This window comes from Aegilops tauschii, chromosome 5, assembly GCF_002575655.3.
Source record: "Aegilops tauschii subsp. strangulata cultivar AL8/78 chromosome 5, Aet v6.0, whole genome shotgun sequence".
Classification (NCBI taxonomy): domain Eukaryota; kingdom Viridiplantae; phylum Streptophyta; class Magnoliopsida; order Poales; family Poaceae; genus Aegilops; species Aegilops tauschii.
This window is the reverse complement of record NC_053039.3, coordinates 389426978-389446090: the sequence shown is the minus strand read 5'-3', so window position 1 is coordinate 389446090 and position 19113 is coordinate 389426978. Positions and strand designations below refer to the sequence as shown.

At 47.7% G+C, this 19113-nt stretch overlaps 1 protein-coding gene across 2 annotated transcripts; it reads left to right on the top strand.

The window, feature by feature from the left end:
• Positions 1-4735: 4735 nt before the first annotated feature.
• Positions 4736-7729, top strand: LOC109773703 (ETHYLENE INSENSITIVE 3-like 3 protein). Of its 2 annotated transcripts, none has more exons than XM_020332409.4 (3): positions 4736-5108; positions 5210-7229; positions 7323-7729. In XM_020332409.4, the coding sequence occupies exon 2, from the start codon at positions 5386-5388 to the stop codon at positions 7222-7224; it is 1839 nt and encodes a 612-aa protein (XP_020187998.1). In that variant the 5' UTR covers positions 4736-5108; positions 5210-5385; the 3' UTR covers positions 7225-7229; positions 7323-7729. The 2 variants fall into 2 exon arrangements, with proteins under 2 accessions (XP_020187998.1, XP_040246465.1); XM_040390531.3 differs by having other exon boundaries at positions 4826-5073.
• The last annotated feature ends 11384 nt before the right edge of the window (positions 7730-19113 follow it).

Below are 19113 nucleotides of genomic sequence, written 5' to 3'. Positions count from 1 at the left end.
TCTTGTAACCGGGATTCCGAGACTGATCGGGTCTTCCCGGGAGAAGGAATATCCTTCGTTGACCGTGAGAGCTTATAATGGGCTAAGTTGGGACACCCCTACAGGGTATTATCTTTCGAAAGCCGTGCCCGCGGTTATGTGGCAGATGGGAATTTGTTAACGTCCGGTTGTAGAGAACTTGACACTTGACTTAATTAAAACGCATCAACCGCGTGTGTAACCGTGATGGTCTCTTTTCGGTGGAGTTCGGGAAGTGAACACGGTTTTTGGGTTATGCTTGACGTAAGTAGGAGTTCAGGATCACTTCTTGATCATTACTAGTTGACGACCGTTCCGTTGCTTCTCTTCTCGCTCTTATTTGCGTAAGTTAGCCACCATACATGCTTAGTCGCTGCTGCAACCTCACCACCTTATCCATTCCTTTCCCATTAAGCTTTGCTAGTCTTGATACCCATGGTAATGGGATTGCTGAGTCCTCGTGGCCCACAGATTACTACAACACCAGTGCAGGTACAGGTTTTTGCGATGATCATGACGCGAGAGTGATGTTACTTGTTTTGGAGTTCTTCTTCTGCTTCTTCTTCGATCAGGGGATAGGTTCCAGGTCGGCAGCCTGGGCTAGCAGGGTGGATGTCGTTTGAGCTTCTGTTTGTGTTTCATCCGTAGTCGGATGATTGATCTTATGTATGATGTATTGATGTATTCTTGCAGCATGTGTATGCCTTGTATGTATCCCCATATATTATATAATGTTGATGTAATGATATCCACCTTGCAAAAGCGTGTCAATATGCGGTTCTATCCTTGGTGGGACCTTCGAGTCTCCTTAGGATAGTATCGCATATTGAGCGTGACAGTCGCGCTCCTCGAGCGCCTTCTCCAGATCGGCCGCCTTGGCAAGGGCCGCCTTCAGCTCGGCGTCCTTGTCTTCGGCCGCCTTCTCGTCCGCCTCGCGGCGACGGGCCTCGTCCTAACGGGCCCCCTCAGCCATGGTGACCTGCCCCCGCAGGCGATCCACCTCGGCCTGGAGCCGGCCCTTGTCGTCGGCCAGCTGGCCGCGCTGCTGGTCCGCCTCCACCAGGGCCTGCTGCGCCTCTGCCACCTTGGCGGCTTCCGCCTTAAGGAGCTCCACCTCGGCCTCGAGGCGGCTCTTGTGACCCGCCAGCTGCTCATGCAGCTGGTTGGCCTCGTCGAGAGACCGCCGAGCCGCGGCTGCCTCCGCCCTCGCCTGCGCCGCCTCAACGCCAAGACGACCGGTGTCGGCAACGAGCCGGTCGTAGTGATGACCGGCCCGGAGCAGACGAGTCCGCCATGACAGCACCTGGGCTGCGAAAAAGAAGGACTCAGCAGAAGAAAAAAGCAAGACTTAAGATTTGGCCCAACTGTTACACAGTTGGCCTGAATCTCGGGGCTTACACCCAGTGGGTGCGCTAGCGCGCCCCTACTAGAAAAGAGCACAAGAATACATGCGGCGACGCGGAGCTCCTCCTCCTTTACGGCAAGCTGCTCCATGAGCTCCCGGTGCTTGCCCAGGAGACGATTGTAGGCGGCGACCCGGAAGGCGTCGAGATGCTGAAGAAAGCAGAAATCAGAACAAGGCCAACACTCTAAAGATTTGACCCAACTACTACGTAGTTGGCCCGAACCTCGGGGGATACACCCAGTGGGTGCGCTGGCGCGCCCCCATAAAAAAGAAATTACAAGAAGACTTACCAGAACGGCGCGCTCCAGGTCGCGCGTCCGCTCCACCTCGGCCTGGGCGAAGGCCTCGAGCCGTTCCGTCGGCCTCGCAGGCGGCGACTGACGGCGTCCAGCGCCGCCTCCTCCTGGGTCTGAGGCCCGAAGACAACGGCGCCCCCGCTCCGCGCCGGCTGCGGCACGACAGCTCGGTGCCCTCCCTGTCGGGGCACCAAGGCGTACTCCCCGCTGGCCGCTCGCGACGCGGCCAACACCTCCTCCGACGCCCCTCCCAGCGCCGACGACGACCCGGACGCCGGGACGCCCTGCGTCGCCGTCTCTGACCCGGACGCCGGGACGCCCCGCGTCGCCGTCTCCGGCCCAGCTGCCGGGGTGGCCTCCGGCACCGCCGCTCGCGGTGCCTCCTCCAAAACCGGCGGCGCCTCCGACACCGCCGCCCGCAGCGTCTCTTCCAAAACGACGCCGCCTCCACCACCATCAGTCCCCGCTCGCTCGACCACGTCGGCCCGCGGCGGGGTGTCATCCTCCACCTCCACGACCTCCCGGTCGGGGATCACCACCTCAGCCCGGCCTCCACGGCCGCGCTCCCTCACCGACGACGGCTTAAAGACCGTCGCCGCCACCACCGTGCCCTCCGGCATCTCGCGCTAGGCTCCGCGCCGGCTTGCGCCCATGCCGCCGCCGCGTCGGTCCAAGCACGGACCGACGCCGCCTCCAGCTCCGCCTCGGCCCGGTTCCTGTCCCGCCATGCCAAGGCTTCGGCGTCGTTCGGATCCAGGCCGAGGTCCGAGTCGGCCCATCCCTCCACCTCGGCCTGGTCGGCAAGGTCGGACCGGCTCCTGCGGAACGCGGCCCCTTCGGCGATCGCGGCTTCCGCCGCCACCCTCGCCAGCGCGACTGGCGACCTGGAGAAGAAGACATAATGAGCAGAAAAGAAACAAGACTAGCTCAAGAAAAAAATCTGAGCGCAAACGAGAGATGAAGCTTACCCTGTCAAGACCGGGACCGGGGTTGGCCTCCCGTGCCCGCCGCCGCGCTTCCTCTTGGCCGGCCTCCCGGCCCCGGCCGGGTCCGCCGTGCGCTTCGGGGCCCGGGGTCGCGGCGCGACGCTGTCTTTCCCATGCGGGCGGCTCGGCGCCGCCCCGTGCGAGGACCCGGCTCCGCTCGCGTCGCCGCCTCCCCCGCCCAACGCCACTACACCGACAACTGGCGTCAGCACCGACCGTTCCGTGCCGCGGTCAGCAATTCAAGACACATGAAGAAAAACACGAGACTTACCCGCGCGACGCCCAGCGCCGGCGTCGGACTCAGCCTCCTCCTCCCCGCCATGAGCCGCGGGCTCCTCTGGCGCCACCGGCCCCAGCCCGTCGCCCGGTCCCGTCACGCGCGTGGCCTGTCAGGCCCCTCCGACTTTCGGGCACCACGTGGCGCCCGCGCAGAGCCCGAGGGATTGCCCCAAGATTCAGCGGACTTCTCGGTCCCCGCCACGGCCGGGATGCCACGATCCGGTTTCTGAGAAAACCGGCACACAGTGGGTGTTGCCGGACCCGGCGCTCGCAGAATCCACCTTGCTTACGGGGGAAACTGTGAAGGCCCACTCATCCGAAGACGGCGGACCTTCACAGCTTTGGGGACTATTGTCGGGGGGATGGACCCCGGGCACGCAACGGAACCCGGATCCTCTTCAAAAAACAACGGGGCTGGCACCGCCCCTCAATACCGGCACGCTCTTGGCCGGGTCGCTCGACCGGGCCAAGCCCCGCAAGCCGGCCAGACTAGCCGACCCGGCAAGACACGTCGACTCGGCCTCAACAACTAGCGCAAGACAGCCGAACCCGGCACGGCCAAAGCCTCCTCACCAAGCCAGCGCCACCCATGGCGTGCTACGCAATCCAGCCGCGGGCCAACTCCCGTCCCATCCAGGCCGTATGATGGGGACGAGACTTCAATCAACGATGACCGAGGCAACAGTGCCCCGCCCATGCCTCTGGTCAGCAGGAACGTGGCAACAGTGCCCCTCACCTACCCGCTGACCAGGGTCGGCGTGGCTACAGTGCCCCCGCCCTCACCGCTGACGACAGCAGCGGCAACCTGACGGAGAGCACTATACGCGACTCAACTCGGCCACGCCCTGACGATCGACAAGACGACGCACAGTCCCCCTAGGCATGCGAGGCCCGCACCTAGGGGAACCCGGCGAACCACAAGCCCTCAGCGGGACCCAGCCCGGGTCCCCGGACACCGACAATACGGACCCACCGATTTGTAACATTACCATTGTACCCCCCGGGGGGGTGGACTATAAAACCCCCGGGAGCCCACGATCATTCGGGGGGCGAGCGAGAGGACTAGCCACGAAACAACAACACCGGAGAGAAGGAGCAGCCCAAGCCTTGGCCAGCTTCCTTCCTCCCCCATACAGCTCCAGGAGCAACATTGTACTATCGATCATCCAACTACACTCGGCAGGACTAGGGGTATTATCTCTTCGGAGAGCCCTGAACCTGGGTATGTCCGGCGTCCCGCGCCCGCTCATGCCAACCTCGCCTCTGGAGTCCACCAGCGCCCTCGAGCCTCCTCCTCTCTTTAGCCATCCCTTGGCATCTGCCGTGCGCCCACCACGACAACATCCGATTCATATTTTATTAGAATATGTTGTAGTAGTGGACAAAGAGAGTACCCCCTCCGTCCAAAATTACTTACCGTTAAAATGGATGTATCTAGACGTATTTTAGTATAGATACATCAATTTTTCTCCATTTTCCCGACAAGTAATTTCGAACTGAGGGAGTACTTCATATAATCAAGTCTTACATGTTAAGTGAAGAAAAAATAAGTCTAACATTTTGGTCTGTACTAGATACTGAAAATAGTTTTGGATTGTTAAACAATGCCTTCATTCGTGCCTACAAGAGAGCACGTCCACCCCAAACAATGCCTTCATTCACAAAAAACAAAAAACAAAAAACAATGCCTTTGGGCTGTGGCACATTGGAGAGGCCACAAGGCAGTTGACACGGCGAGCAGGAGCAGGGGATCCGAGAAAACACACGAGCCGAGGAGGTCCCGTGTTTGTTTGCTCTGTTCCTCCCCGCGCTGGGCCTTCCCTCGAGTTTCCTTCCTTTCCTTTTCCCCCCCTTTCCATCCCCCAATAAATAATTTCCACACAAGGAAACCAACGGAATCTCGAGCAGAACCTGCGAATTTCCCCCGTCTCCAATCATCTCCCCCCTCTCGCCCATTCTTCTCCGAATCCGCCTCCTCCCCATCCAATCTGCCGTTCCACCAAACCAATCCTCGCCGCAGTTCGTCGTCGCCGACGGCGGCGGCGCGCAGCCAGGCGACGACTGCCGGTGCCGCGGCGGGCGTGGATAGGTTCCTCCCTCCTCCTCCCCGTCTTCTTCTCTCGGGTGAGGAAACCCTAGATTGGTCCAGTGGGTTGTTCGTTCGAGGAGTTCGTTCCGCTCGTGCCGATTTGTTTTGCTGATCCTTCTTTCCATGGTCCGATTAGGTTTGTCTTCTTCAGCGCGCAGTGCTGATCTCAGTTGAAGCCTCAGGCGCGGCGCAGCTTGTCTTCCCGAAAAAATGGCGGCGGGAAGGCTGTTTCCATGACTCCCTCGCTTGGCGGGACTAGGAGGGGTTGGGTGGATTGGACGTGATCGGGATTGCGAGGCCATATCAGTTCTTATGGATCAGCTGGCTCTGCTCGCGACGGAGTTCGGAGATTCGTCCGACTTCGAGGTCGACGGCATCAACGAGAACGATGTCAGCGACGAGGAGATTGAGCCGGAGGAGCTGGCCCGGCGAATGTGGAAGGACAGGGTCAGGCTCAGGAGGATCAAGGAGAGGCAGCAGAGGTTAGCCTTGCAGCAGGCTGAACTGGAGCTGGAGAAGTCCAAGCCCAAGCAGATATCCGACCAGGCCATGCGCAAGAAGATGGCCAGGGCGCACGACGGGATCCTCAAGTACATGCTCAAGCTGATGGAGGTGTGCAATGCCCGTGGGTTTGTCTATGGGATCATCCCTGAGAAAGGGAAGCCTGTGAGTGGTGCGTCGGATAATATTAGAGCTTGGTGGAAGGAGAAGGTTAAGTTTGATAAGAATGGTCCGGCAGCGATTGCAAAGTACGAGGCCGAGCACTTGGTGGATGCTGATGCTCAGAGTAGCGTTGTCAAGAACGAGCACAGCTTGATGGATCTCCAAGACGCCACTCTGGGCTCACTGCTTTCATCATTGATGCAGCACTGTAATCCACCGCAGCGCAAGTACCCCCTGGAGAAGGGCACTCCGCCCCCATGGTGGCCTGCGGGGAATGAAGAGTGGTGGGCTGCCTTGGGCCTTCCAAGGGGACAGATTGCTCCTTACAAAAAACCTCATGACCTTAAGAAGGTTTGGAAGGTCGGGGTGCTTACATGTGTTATTAAGCACATGTCCCCTAACTTTGATAAGATCAGAAACCATGTTCGCAAATCCAAAATCTTGCAGGATAAAATGACTGCAAAGGAGAGCCTGATTTGGTTGGGAGTCCTACAGAGAGAGGAAAGACTTGTGCACGGTATTGACAATGGCGTCTCAGAGATTACTCACCGCAGTGCTCCAGAAGACAGAAATGGAACTAGGAACGCACACAGCAGCAGTAATGAGTATGATGTTGATGGTTTTGAGGAGGCTCCTCTTTCAATATCATCTAAAGATGATGAGCAAGGTCTTTCTCCAGCTGCACAATCCAGCGAGGAGCATGTCTCCAGAAGAGACAGAGAAAGGGCGAACACTAAACATCTTTATCAGGCTGTTGTTCTTAAGGAAGGAACAAAAAAACAACCACCAAAGAGAAAAAGAGCACGTCACAGTTCCGTTGCTGTTGAGCAGGAGGTACAAAGGACTGATGATGCACCAGAAAATCCAGGAAATCTGATTCCCGATATGAACCGACTGGACCAAGTAGAGATTCCAGGCATGGCTAACCACCAGATTACAAGCTTCAATCAGATGGCCGTTACAAGTGAAGCTTTACAACACAGAGGAAATGCTCAAGGGCATGTTTATCTTCCTGGGTCTGGGGTTAATGGCTTTGATAATGCCCAACCTGTGGATGCTACTCCTGTAAGCATATATCAGCCTGTACTTTATGGAAGTAGTGATAATGCCAGGTCAAAGTCTGGAAGCCCCTTTCCACTGCATGCCAATTCTGGTTTTAATAGTTTTCCCAGTAACTATCAGACTTTACCTCCGAAACAATCAGTGCCATTACCTATGATGGATCATCATGTGGTTCCCATGGGTATCAGGGCACCAGCTGACAACAGTCCTTATGGTGATCATGTGATTGGTGGTGGAAGTTCAACTTCTGTCCCTGGAGATATGCAACACCTCGTAGATTTTCCATTCTACGGTGAGCAAGATAAGTTTGTTGGCAGTTCTTTTGAGGGGTTACCTTTGGACTATATCAGTATGAGCAGCCCGATCCCAGATATTGATGATTTGCTGCTGCATGATGATGATTTAATGGAATACCTGGGAACATAACATAGGTAATTTCATCACATAGCTGTTTCTCTCTCTTTGAACTGTAGCATGATCATAATTTTCTGCTGCAAGATGACAATTTTCCTTTTGGTTGTCAGGTTAGGAAGGGCTCTTATGCTTTCTGTTTGGTCATCCATTTTGTGTCACCAGGATTACCAGATTAACTTGAGTATGGAAGACTAAACTTCTCATTCTGATGCTGTTGATACCATCTGTAGCATGCTCAATGATACTTGACTTACATTCTTTTGAAAAATATTGTCAAGGATGACCGGATTGTAAACCGGAAAGGTGTACATGCCTACAGGGTTTAAGTTTGGAGTAATTAATTTTCCCGGGGAAGATATATAGTGAAGGATAGTTCTTTGTAATTTCGAATCTTTGAAATATGAATGCCATGCTCTCCTGCATGTTCTCACCCCCTTCCCTTTTGCTTTCTACAGAAACATTGAGTATTCAACATTGTAGATACAATCAAGAATAAAATATTCATCGGCTGAGGAAATCCCTCTGTCTCTTATCTTTCTATTAGCAAAATTAAGTTCATTATTGTGTCATTAGTTGATGGTAGTTACACAGCGAAACATTTGTTTCTTGCCAAAAGAAAAAAAGTGAAACCTTTGTTATACAGTACTACAGTTCTGAAAATGGCTAGTATTTTTGTTGATAAAAGTTCGAAGATATGCAACAGTGGTGGTTTACTCAACTGTGAGCGGTAAATGACTGCATCACTAGCCTTCCTGTTGAGTTGCTGTTTGGTATCTGCGTACATGGATATGGGACATATGGCTGAGATTCACATTTGGAATTACACAAAAAAGTTTTTTCATTGGAAAGAGGTCTACGGAGACTTTTGGGAAAACATTGACGTTTGCTGGCTTATTTGGCAAAGAAATATGGGTACCTTATAAGAAATTAATCAGCCAGTTGAATATTGGGGAGTAGTAATTTAATCGTTCATTTTTTCTTCTTATTTTGTTATTTCTTAGTAGCCTTATAGTAGTCTTAGATTTTGCATTTTGATGAGCCCAGCGATTACGAGTCGAACGACTAGTCTAGACTAGTCGCTCGACTAGTCTACGAGTCGCAAAGTGGATGTCGACTCATTTTCTCGTGTAGACTACAAATAAGAGTCAAGCCGTGGATGGACTAGTCGACGACTAGTCTAGACTAGTCGACACATACGAGTCGAGCGACTCAAAAAAGAGAGCTGCCTCAGCTGGGACGAGGCGCCGCCAGCACCCACTGCCCTGCCACCGCCGGGACGGCGGATGGCGCAGCCAGGTGCGGCGGCCGGCCGGAGCTCGTGCTCAGGCAGCGACCATGGCCGTGACCCGTAGGGGCGCGCGGCCTTGAGACGAGAGAGAAGGAAGAGAGAGAGAGAGGAGAGGAAAGGAGGAGGCATGGCGGTGGTCGGCGGGCTCGCCGGCGGCAGCGGCCGGGACCGGTAGAAGGCGGGAGGAGGCGCGGGTCGCGTGCGCGCGTGCTCCCGTGCGTGATGGCGCTGGCGGCGGCGATTGGAGAGGTCGGGAGCTAGGGTTCCAGTGGCTGGGGGCTAAGTAGGTTGGCCATTTGGGCCCAAATGGGCCAGCTGGGGGGTGCTGCGTGGTGCTGGGCTAGTATTTAGACAGTGGCTGGTCCTATGGCATACCCACTTGGGCCCAGAACACTGCATAGCTCAATTATTTAGACAGTGGCTGGTTTTATTGCATACTGTACTGTTAGTATATACTACATACTACCACTAGGTATTAGTAGCTGAGTACTACAGTACCATGTCGACTAGTCTAGCACTAGTCTAGACTAGTCTCGATTAGTCTATGAGTCTCTACCTCGGAACGACTCGTCGACTCGTCGACTCGTAAACCTTGGATGAGCCTCGCATTGAGGAATTCATGGAATAATGTACTATTAAGGAAGAAAGGATATGTGTCTACCGCTCACAAGAAAAGATCTCAAGGATAACCTAGTAGGCTGTATTATGGGTAGGCTGTTATTACTCACCTTCTGGTACTTGGTGGCATAGATTCTATAACCTAGCTGAACGGATGCTCTTTTATGGATGGGCAATTCTTCGAGTTTTAAATTTATTGTGGTTGATTATCACAGTACATTTCTTCTAGTACATGGGAATGAAGTTCTCCTGTAGTATGTTTACACTGAAGAACATGCTCTGCCTAAGTTCCATTAAGCATGTGGATATCTTGCTTCCTGCGATGTTGGTTATTTATTTGGATGCCATTGTGCCAGCTTGAGTTGCTAGCTCATAACCCAACTTGATTTGTTCATTGATATGTTTTTGATTCAAACAAAGGAAAAAGCTCTAGTGCAGTTTCTTTTCTTAAGTAACCATGCATCTCGGATTTATTGGGTCATTCAACTCAGCTTCAATACTGGGTCCTACTATCTGGAGCTTATTTTTTAAATTTCTTGAACATTTGTTGCCACTGCTAGAGCTATGATACGCATAATTTAGTTGTAAGTTTCCTGAAAAAAATGATGTCGCTGATAGGCTGTGATGCATATCTGTATGCATGCCTTATGCCTACAAGGCTTAGCTTATGTACCCCAGCTGTTCTTCCAAAAGTATGAATTGTCTGTTTAAAGATATACTCCCTCCGTCCCAAAATATTTTAGGATGAGGGAGTACTTTCCTATGCTGTAGTACTATTTCCTAAATCCGATCTAACACGAGTGGAAGGTCCAAGGAGAACAGAAATTTCTGCATATAAGCCCTTTTAGAGATTCCAATACGGACTACATACGGAGCATAATGAGTGAATCTACACTCTAAAATACGTCTATATACATGAATATGTAGTCCGTATTGAAATGTCTAAAAAGGCTTATATTTAGAAACGGAGGTAGTACAACGGAAGGAAAAAGGTGATGCATCCAGTTCTTTCAGTGGAAGTTTCTGGGGTGCACTGAAGTTGATGGTTATTGAAAAATGGTTTGCTAAACTGATGGACAGTAGGAAAACTAAGGTTTACTATAAAATCATTGTCTGGTAACATTATCGACGGCAGACAATGAGGCTGACCCTTCTAGTTGTATACCATATAGTGGAAGTGATAAATCTTCTCAAGCATCCATATCATCAAAAAGACAGAAAACAGACTAGTAAAATCAAAGTATGCGAGCAAGGGCAGTAACGTTTTTTTTTTACTAATATAGCATATTTGCCATGTATTACTGCAACGTCTTGATTGCCTGACTAGATTAGACAATATTATTTTCATATGCTGTACATTTGACCCTTTCAAATGTTTCTTTGCTGCGTCCAGCTTCCACCATTATAATTTAGAATTTGTTGCTCAATCGAGTCGTATGCCTTTTTCTTCTTGAAGTTTGAAAATGTCTGGATACATCGTTTCTGTATAGTCTTAGTCAAATCTGTGGCGCTGAGCACTCTTTTTGTGTATAGTGTAGTACTCCTAATACACCTACAATTCAATAATAACCCTCTGAATCGGACCAAATCTACTCTTCAGTTCTGAATATGTTATAGTCCAAAGCCAAGAGAAGGCTGTTAACAATTTTGATTGCGACATGTACTAAACTAATAAGTACGGAGCAGGTGTTTGAGATCAAAATGACCTTGATAAATGTTTGGATATGTGGAAGCAGTCTATTATTTGGAAAAAAAATATGGTAGCAGTCTGCAACTGTCAGTTGTCAATCACTTGGTATGCTGTACTGTTAAGCTAACCTAGTACAGAAATATGCTGCTCCCTTTACTACTTGAAGTTTTGCAACCATTGTAACGTTCCATTCAAACTGTCAAGACCCTCTTCTGATGCTGACTCCCAGAATAGTTTGTTTCCTTGACCGAGTTCTCAGGGATCAAGCAAAGCAATGGGTCTGATTGTTACTCGTTTTAAAATTGGATCCGATGGAGGATGTTAAAGGTTGTTGACATACGGTACGAGGCAGTTTGTCTGCTATGCATACTTTCAAGCGTGCCTGAGTTGACCACTTGTTTACAAATTCTGTGATCCGCCTGTCAAATCAGCGGATCTGCGTATAATACGCGCATCTCACCATCGAGGAGCAGGTTTGTGATTGCAGATGTGTTTTAGAAGCACTGGTGTTATTTGATTGTCAGCTTGGTTCGATTGTCTATGAGCTTGGTGCTGTGCTGTGCTGCCCATGGTTGATTTTGTTTCCTTCTTTTGTGTTAAAGATGCATTATTCGTCCATCTCTTACCCTGGGAGTCATTGGTCTGGGCTTCTTGTGCAGTGTCAGGAGCCAACAGTTGTGGGGTCCCTCTAATCTCTTTGCAGCAGCAGCAGCTGCAGGCTGCAGCTGTATGACATGGCAGGCCTCTGCATACCCGTTCTGAACCTGAAGAATCAAGTGGTCAGAATTCAGAGCGACTACAGACTGGGTCAGTGAAAAGCTCTGGTGAATATCAACATGTGAAACCGGTCTCAGTTTGACATCTACTGCTTTTCAGCTACACATGCAATGCACCTCTTTTTTGTTGCCCCTATCTTTTGGAGAACAGGCAGGCTGGTTGACCCCAAGGATGTGGGGTGCAGACCGCAGAGTAGAGGACAGACCAGAGGAACAAGGCGAGAAGTAGTATGGGGGAGAAGCTAGTGTGAAATCCTCTCACATTCAGGGAGGGCCTTTTCACCCCTCTCCAATGAGACAAGGGCATCTTTGCTCATATCGAGGTGAGTCGCAATGATGCTATAGTATATTGGCACCTACAGTAGTGGAGTAGTATTATACACCATTCATGCATGGTCTTTTGTTTTGTTTGGGCAGCCAGGCGCCTTGGATCGATCGAACGCTTCTTTCGTCTTGCACATCAGGTCAAAAGAACTACCAGCGCAGCGCCTGTGAATTCTACTACTGCTCTGCTATCCATTGAGATCGTTTCGTCGCTTGTCAAGGTTTCACTTCGTCTAATCAGAGAGAGATACGGCGATGATTGTTTTGTACTAGCAGTAGCAAACCGGTGAAATTCGTGCTCCCTCGACTAGCATCAGGCAACAAACTTTGACGGCTAGCTAGCGTATATGATCTGGGTCACATGGATGCATGCATGCATGTTGTAAATGCGTTTGTGGTCGCAGGAGGCAGGACTGAAGTCTCCGGCTGACATGGGCAGCAACGATCGATTCAAGGCCTCCAAGGAGAGGACCATCCATCTCTTGTGCACCACACGGAGAAGAGAATCACTTATAAAATACCGGCAGCAGCAGCAGCAGCAAAGAAGGCTAGCATCTCGAGATCGCCAGTGCCAAGGAGTCTAAATTCCTCAGAGAGATATATCGCTCCGCGCCAAGCGCTAATAATTAGGAGGGCGCAGGTCCACAAAGTGAATGTAACGGCGGCCTGGCCTGGTTTCATCTCGTCGATCGGATGTTAAAAAATGGAAAGAGAGTTCTTGTCTTGTTTTTGCAGCGGCTATACGTACTTGAGAAGGGGACGGGGGTGCATGGGAGGGATATGGATTCAGAACGAGGTTGCGTCCGTCCACGTAACGTGGGAAGCGTACGTTGGTCCAAGCAGCAGACTGATGGTTTCGGGGTGCGGGGCGGTGTACGTGCCTCGAGAGACGCAGAGCATTCACAAACCTTCTTCCCTTGTGGGCCGCCCGCCGAGAATCTCAGATTTGGAGCGTGGACACTGGACAGCCACGCGGGAGGGAGGGGCGGTTCTCCTCGTCGCCGCCCGAGCTCGGTCAAGCGGAGAACTCGCCCATTTTACATGTGACGAGTGACGACCATGCATGTCAACTTCTTCCCTTGACGTCGCTGCCTTTTACTCGCTCCCAATACTAGTACTATATGCTCCAAAATGCTCCCGTGTAAAAAAAACAATGCTTCAAAATGCTTTCAAAAACAGACTTTTTGGAGCATCAATTTTGCTTTTTTACGGAAGCATTTTGGAATGTTGTTTCTTTATGAAAGTTTGCACGCATGTCAAGAATTCGTCAATGTTTGTTTGCACAAAAGAAACCTGTTTTTTACTATTTTTTTCATTTACTGTTCATGAGGGAGCGTATAAGCTTGCGAGCTGAAACTTCATGTCCTGTCATCCCGACTAACCTTTCATGCAGCGTCTTTTGCCATTTGAAAATGGAGGCTTTCAGCACACTTGGTCTCTGGATCTTCCTTTTTTTTGACATTGGGTCTCTTGCATCTTGTACCGATAGAACAAACGTTACCATTAACTTCGGCCAACAGTCAAAATGAGCAATTTAGCACCGCCATAAATAACCGTCTTACATTCATTTCACAATAATGTGTCCGTGTCCTCGCCCGGTTGCTCGGGTTTATACCGGCTATCTTCCGTTCTAGTATACATTCAAGATGAATCCGAGAGAGCACGAACAGATATGCTTTTCATCCATTGTCATGTAGACCTCTAATAATGATTTTAAAGGTAATAATACCCAATACCCATAGTGCACTAGATATGCTTTTATTGTATTCCATGAATTGTTTTGAGCAGCACACCAGATGACACGCAAAAACCAAAAGCTTATTTAAAGTTTGCGTGAAACAACACAAACCAATCAGACAGAAAAAGAACCAACACAACACAGATGGCACATCATCTAAAAGTTGCATGGTTTATAACGTGATCTCCCCCTATATGAGGATTGAATACTTTGGCAACCGCTCAACGCTTGGCATTGTCGCAAAGACCACAAATCCCAACATAAGATGCATGCAACCTAAGATGATCCTTGCAAGGCTAAATACTCCTGGGTGACAGGTAGCGAAGTAGTACCATGAGGGATAGGTGGAAAGAACCCCCAGCGGGTAGTAACAATAGAACGTGAAATATACAGTACTTCACTATATAATGTTGGAACAAATATTAACCTCGGCTAAATGTAAAGTCGAAAGGGATATGGCACCATAATTAGCTTCATCTGATTCAATCAATGTTTGTTTGCACAAAAGAAACCTGATTTTTTACTATTTTTTTCATTTACTGTTTATGAGGGAGCATATAAGCTTGCGAGCTGAAACTTCATGTCCTGTCATCCCGACTAACCTTTCATGCAACGTTTTTTGCCATTTGAAAATAGAGGCTTTCAACACACTTGGCCTCTGCATCTCCCTTTTTATATTTTTGAGATTGGTTCTCTTCATCTTGTAACGATAGAACAACCGTTACCATTAACTTTGGCCAAAAGTCAAAATGAGCAATTTAGCACCGCCATAAATAATCTTGTTACATTCATTTCACAATAATGTGTCCGTGTCCTCGCCCGGCTGCCCGGGTTTATACCGGCTATACATTCAAGTTGAAACCGAGAGAGCACGAACATAACACGCTTTTCATCCATTGTCATGTAGACCTCTAATAATGATTTTAAAGGTAATAATACCCAATACCCATAGTGCACTAGATATGCTTTTATTGTATTCCATGAATTGTTTTCAGCAGCACACCAGATGACACGCAAAACTAAAAGCTTATTCAAAGTTTGCGCAAAACGACAGAAACTAATCAGACAGAAAAAGAAGCAACACAACACAGATGGCACATCATCTAAAAGTTGCGTGGTTTATAACGCGATCTCCCCCTATATGAGGACATGAATACTTTGGCAACCGCTCAACTCTTGGCATTGTCGCAAAGACAACAAATCGCAACACAAGATGCATGCAACCTAAGATGACCCTTGCAAGGCTAAATACTCCTGGGTGATCGGTAGCGAAGTAGTGCCGTGAGGGATAGGTGGAAAGAACCCCCAATGGGTAGTAACAATAGAACGTGAAATATACACTAGTTCATTGTATAATGTTGGAACAAATATAAACCTCAACTAAATGTAAAGTTGGAAGGGATATGGCACCATAATTAGCTTCATCTGATTCCTTTCATAACCTCAATCCGTGCACACAAACTCCAGTGCATAACTGGTGTTTTTAATTCTAAAGATTCACAATGATATTGTGAATACATCGGACACGCTCCCCTTTAATTCATGTGAACCTCTAATACTTTGAAAATCTAGAGTGCACTACATACACTTAAATCAATTGTGATGGAGATATTTTTTAGAGGAGCTATTTCATTATTCATCCTTCCGACCTTTGCATCGAGATGACATGCAAAAAAAATGTCATTATGAAGTCTTGCTTGAAACAAGTCAATCAAATACAAAGGAAGGCCACATAATACGGTACATAGTCTAAAAATTTACTCTCTCCATTTCAAAATTTGAACTAAAACCACAACACTTATTTTGGAATGGAGAGGGTACACAGTTTATAAATACTTTAACAATTGCTCGTCTCCCGACATTACTATGGCAATGACCACAATTACATCGTATATATGCATGGGGCATAAATTTATCCTCATGATTATCGTGTAGTGCTGGAACTAAAATTACATTCAGCCAACATATTTAGAACCAACAATCTAGCATCGTAAATAGCTTGGTTGTATTCATTTTGCAATAATATGCCGTCATCCTAACTCGATTGCTTGGTTATGTACCCACTGTCATTAATTGTAATGATTAAAAAGAATTTTGAGAATGTACGAATATGCTTCTATTTATTGTCATGTGGGCATCTATAACAATTTATAAAATCTAGAGTATGCACTATATTATCTAATTACTAATATCTATGCAGATTATTTTTCCCCTGAGAAACTTTATTGATATAAATTTTTGACCTTTCGTCTAGGTGATGTGCAAACCCCATAAGTTATTGAGCATTTGCGTGAAATATGACAAATCAATCAAACAAGCAGATAAACATCACATAGTTCAAAAAGTTGCATGGTTCATAACATGATCACCACCTATGTTGGGACATTTTACCAGATATATAGTTGTCATTCTGACTAGCCTTTCAGGCAACATTTTTTTCCTTTTTAAAATAGAGGCTTTTCGTTACACTTGGTCTATGCATCTTGTAATGCTAGAACAAACATTAAATCCGGATGAAAGTGAAAATTCGCAGGGGCACGCAGGTGTGGAGGCATGCACCTGCGGAAACGTCTGCAACCGTCAATCTGCGCCGTGATCTGAATAGATGTTTGCTATTTCTTGAGCTTGCATTAGTTTTTAACTTGAAAAGCAAAGGGTGATGCAGTAAAGTAGAGATAAGTATTTATCTCAGTTGAGAACAAAGGTATCAATCTAGTAGGAGGAACGCACAAGTCACCAATGGTTGCACCTACACACAAAAAAATTGCACCCACCATGATAAAGGGGTTGTCAATCCCTTCACGGTTTCTTGCAAGGATGAGATCTGATAGTAATAGATATAAAAGATAAGTAAAAGTACAAAATAAAATAAAAGTAAATAAATTGCAGCAAGGTACTTTTGGCCTTTTGGTTTTGTAGATCTGAAAATAATATGATAAAAGATAGACCCGGGGGCCATAGTTTTCACTAGAGGCTTCTTTCTTAAATGAAAGCATACAGTGGGTAAACAAATTACTGTTGAGCAGTTGATAGAAAAGCGCATAGTTATGAAGATATCTAAGACAATTATCATGAATACATGCATCACATCCATGACAAGTAGACCGACTCCTGCCAGCATCGACTACTATTACTCCACAAATCGACTGTTATCCAGCATGCATCTAGTGTATTAAGTTAACAAGAACGAAGTAACGCCTTAAGCAAGATGACATGATGTATAGGGATAGATCCAATCAACATGAACAAACCCCACCTTTTTATCCCTAGTGGCAACTATACAAATATATGTCATGTCCCTTTCTGTGTCACTGGGAATAAGCACCGCAAGATTGAACCCACTACAAAGCACCTCTCCCATTGCAAGAAAAATCAATCTAGTTGGCCAAACCAAATCAATAGACCGGAGATAAATACAAAGCTATCTTAGTCATGCATAAAAGAGTTCAAATAAGACTCAAATAATATTCATAGATAATCTGATCATAAACCCACAATTCATAAGATCTCAACAAACACACGGCAAAAGAAGATTACATCGAATAGATCTCCAAGAACATCGAGGAGAACATTGTACTGAAGATCAAAGAGAGAGAACAAGCCATCTAGCTACTAGCTATGGACCCGTAGGTCTGTGGTAAACTACTCAAACATCATCGGAAGGGCAGCAAGGTTGATACAGAAGCCCTCCGTGATAAAATCCCCCTTCGACAGAGTACCGAGAAGGTCTCCAGATGGGATCTCACGAAGACAGAAACTTGCGGCAGCGGAAAAGTACTTTTGGTGTGCCCTCTAGTCTATGGGGAATACTTGGGTATTTATAGAAGAAGAATTAGGGCTAGAGGAGCTACGAGGGGCCCACAAGCCTGGGGGGTGCCCTCCTTAGGGTGCGCCCTTCGAGCTTGTCATGCCCTCGTGGCTCTTCTGGCCTCCTCCCAAAGCTTCCAAGGTGTCTTGTGGTCCAAGAAAAAAAGTTTCGTTCCGTTTGGACTCTGTTTGATATTGATTTTCTGTAAAGACAAAAGTAAGAAAACAACAACAAGTGGCACTTGGCACTAGGTTAATAGGTTAGTCCCAAAAATGATATAAAATAGCATAATAATGCATATAAAACATCCAAGATGGATAATATAATAGCATGGAACAATAAAAAATTATAGATACGTTGGAGGCGTATTGATACGTCTCCAACGTATCTATAATTTTTGATTGTTCCATGCTGTTATATTATCAATCTTGAATGTTTTACAATCATTTATAGTCATTTTATATCTTTTTTGGTACTAACCTATTGACATAGTGCCAAGTGCCAGTTGCTATTTTTTCCATGTTTTTTACATCGCAGAAAATCAATATCAAACGGAGTCCAAATGCCCCAAAACTTTACGGAGAATTTTTATGGGCCAGAAGGAACACAACGGGCCCTAGCTGCGCCTGGGGGATGCCCTGAGGGGGGCACAACCCACCAGGGCAAGCCAGGAGGCCCAGGCGCACCCTAGTGGGTTGTGCCCACCTCGGGTGCCCCCCGGACCACCTCTTTGCTCTATAAATACCCCAATATTCCAGAAACCCTAAGAACGTCGACGAAATATTCATCCAGCCGCCGCAGAGTCCAGAACCACCAGATCTAATCTAGACTCCATCCATTGGTGCCTCTCCGATGATGCGTGAGTAGTATTTTGTAGACCTTCGGGTCCGTAGTTAGTAGCTAGATGGGTTTCTCTCTCTCGCTGGATTCTCAATAGAATGGTCTCCTAGAGATCCATATGATGTAACTCTTTTGCGGTGTGTTTGTTGGGATCTGATGAACTTTGAGTTTATGATCAGATCTATCTTTTTATATCCATGAAAGTTATTTGAGTTTCTCTGATCTCTTATATGCATGATTGCTTATAGCCTCGTATTTCTTCTCCAATATTTGGGTTTTGTTTGACCAACTTGATCTATTTATCTTGCAATGGGAAGATGTGCTTTGTAGTGGGTTTGATCTTACGGTGCTTGATCCCAGTGACAGAAAGGGAACCGACACGTATGTATCGTTGCTACTAAGGATAAAACGATGGGGTCTATCTCTACATAGATAGATCTTCTCTACATCATGTCATCGTTCTTATTGCATTACTTCGTTTCTCCATGAACTTAATACACTAGATGCATGCTAGATAGCGGTCGATGTGTGGAGTAATAGTAGTAGATGCAGGCAGGAGTCGGTCTACTAATCTTGGACGTGATGCCTATATAATGATCATTGCCTGGATATCTTCATAATTATTTGAAATTCTATCAATTGCCCAACAGTAATTTGTTTACCCATCGTTTGCTATTTTTCTCGAGAGAAGCCACTAGTGAAACCTACGGCCCCCGGGCCTTCTTTCCCATATATTTGCCTTTGCGATCTACTTTTCTCTCGCATTTATTTTCAGATCTATTAAAACAAAAATACCTTGCTGCAATTTTTCCTTATTTA

Coding starts and splice junctions, on each gene's coding strand:
- LOC109773703 (XM_020332409.4), top strand. CDS start 5,386: ATGGATCAGCTGGCTCTGCTCGCGACGGAGTTCGGAGATTCGTCCGAC.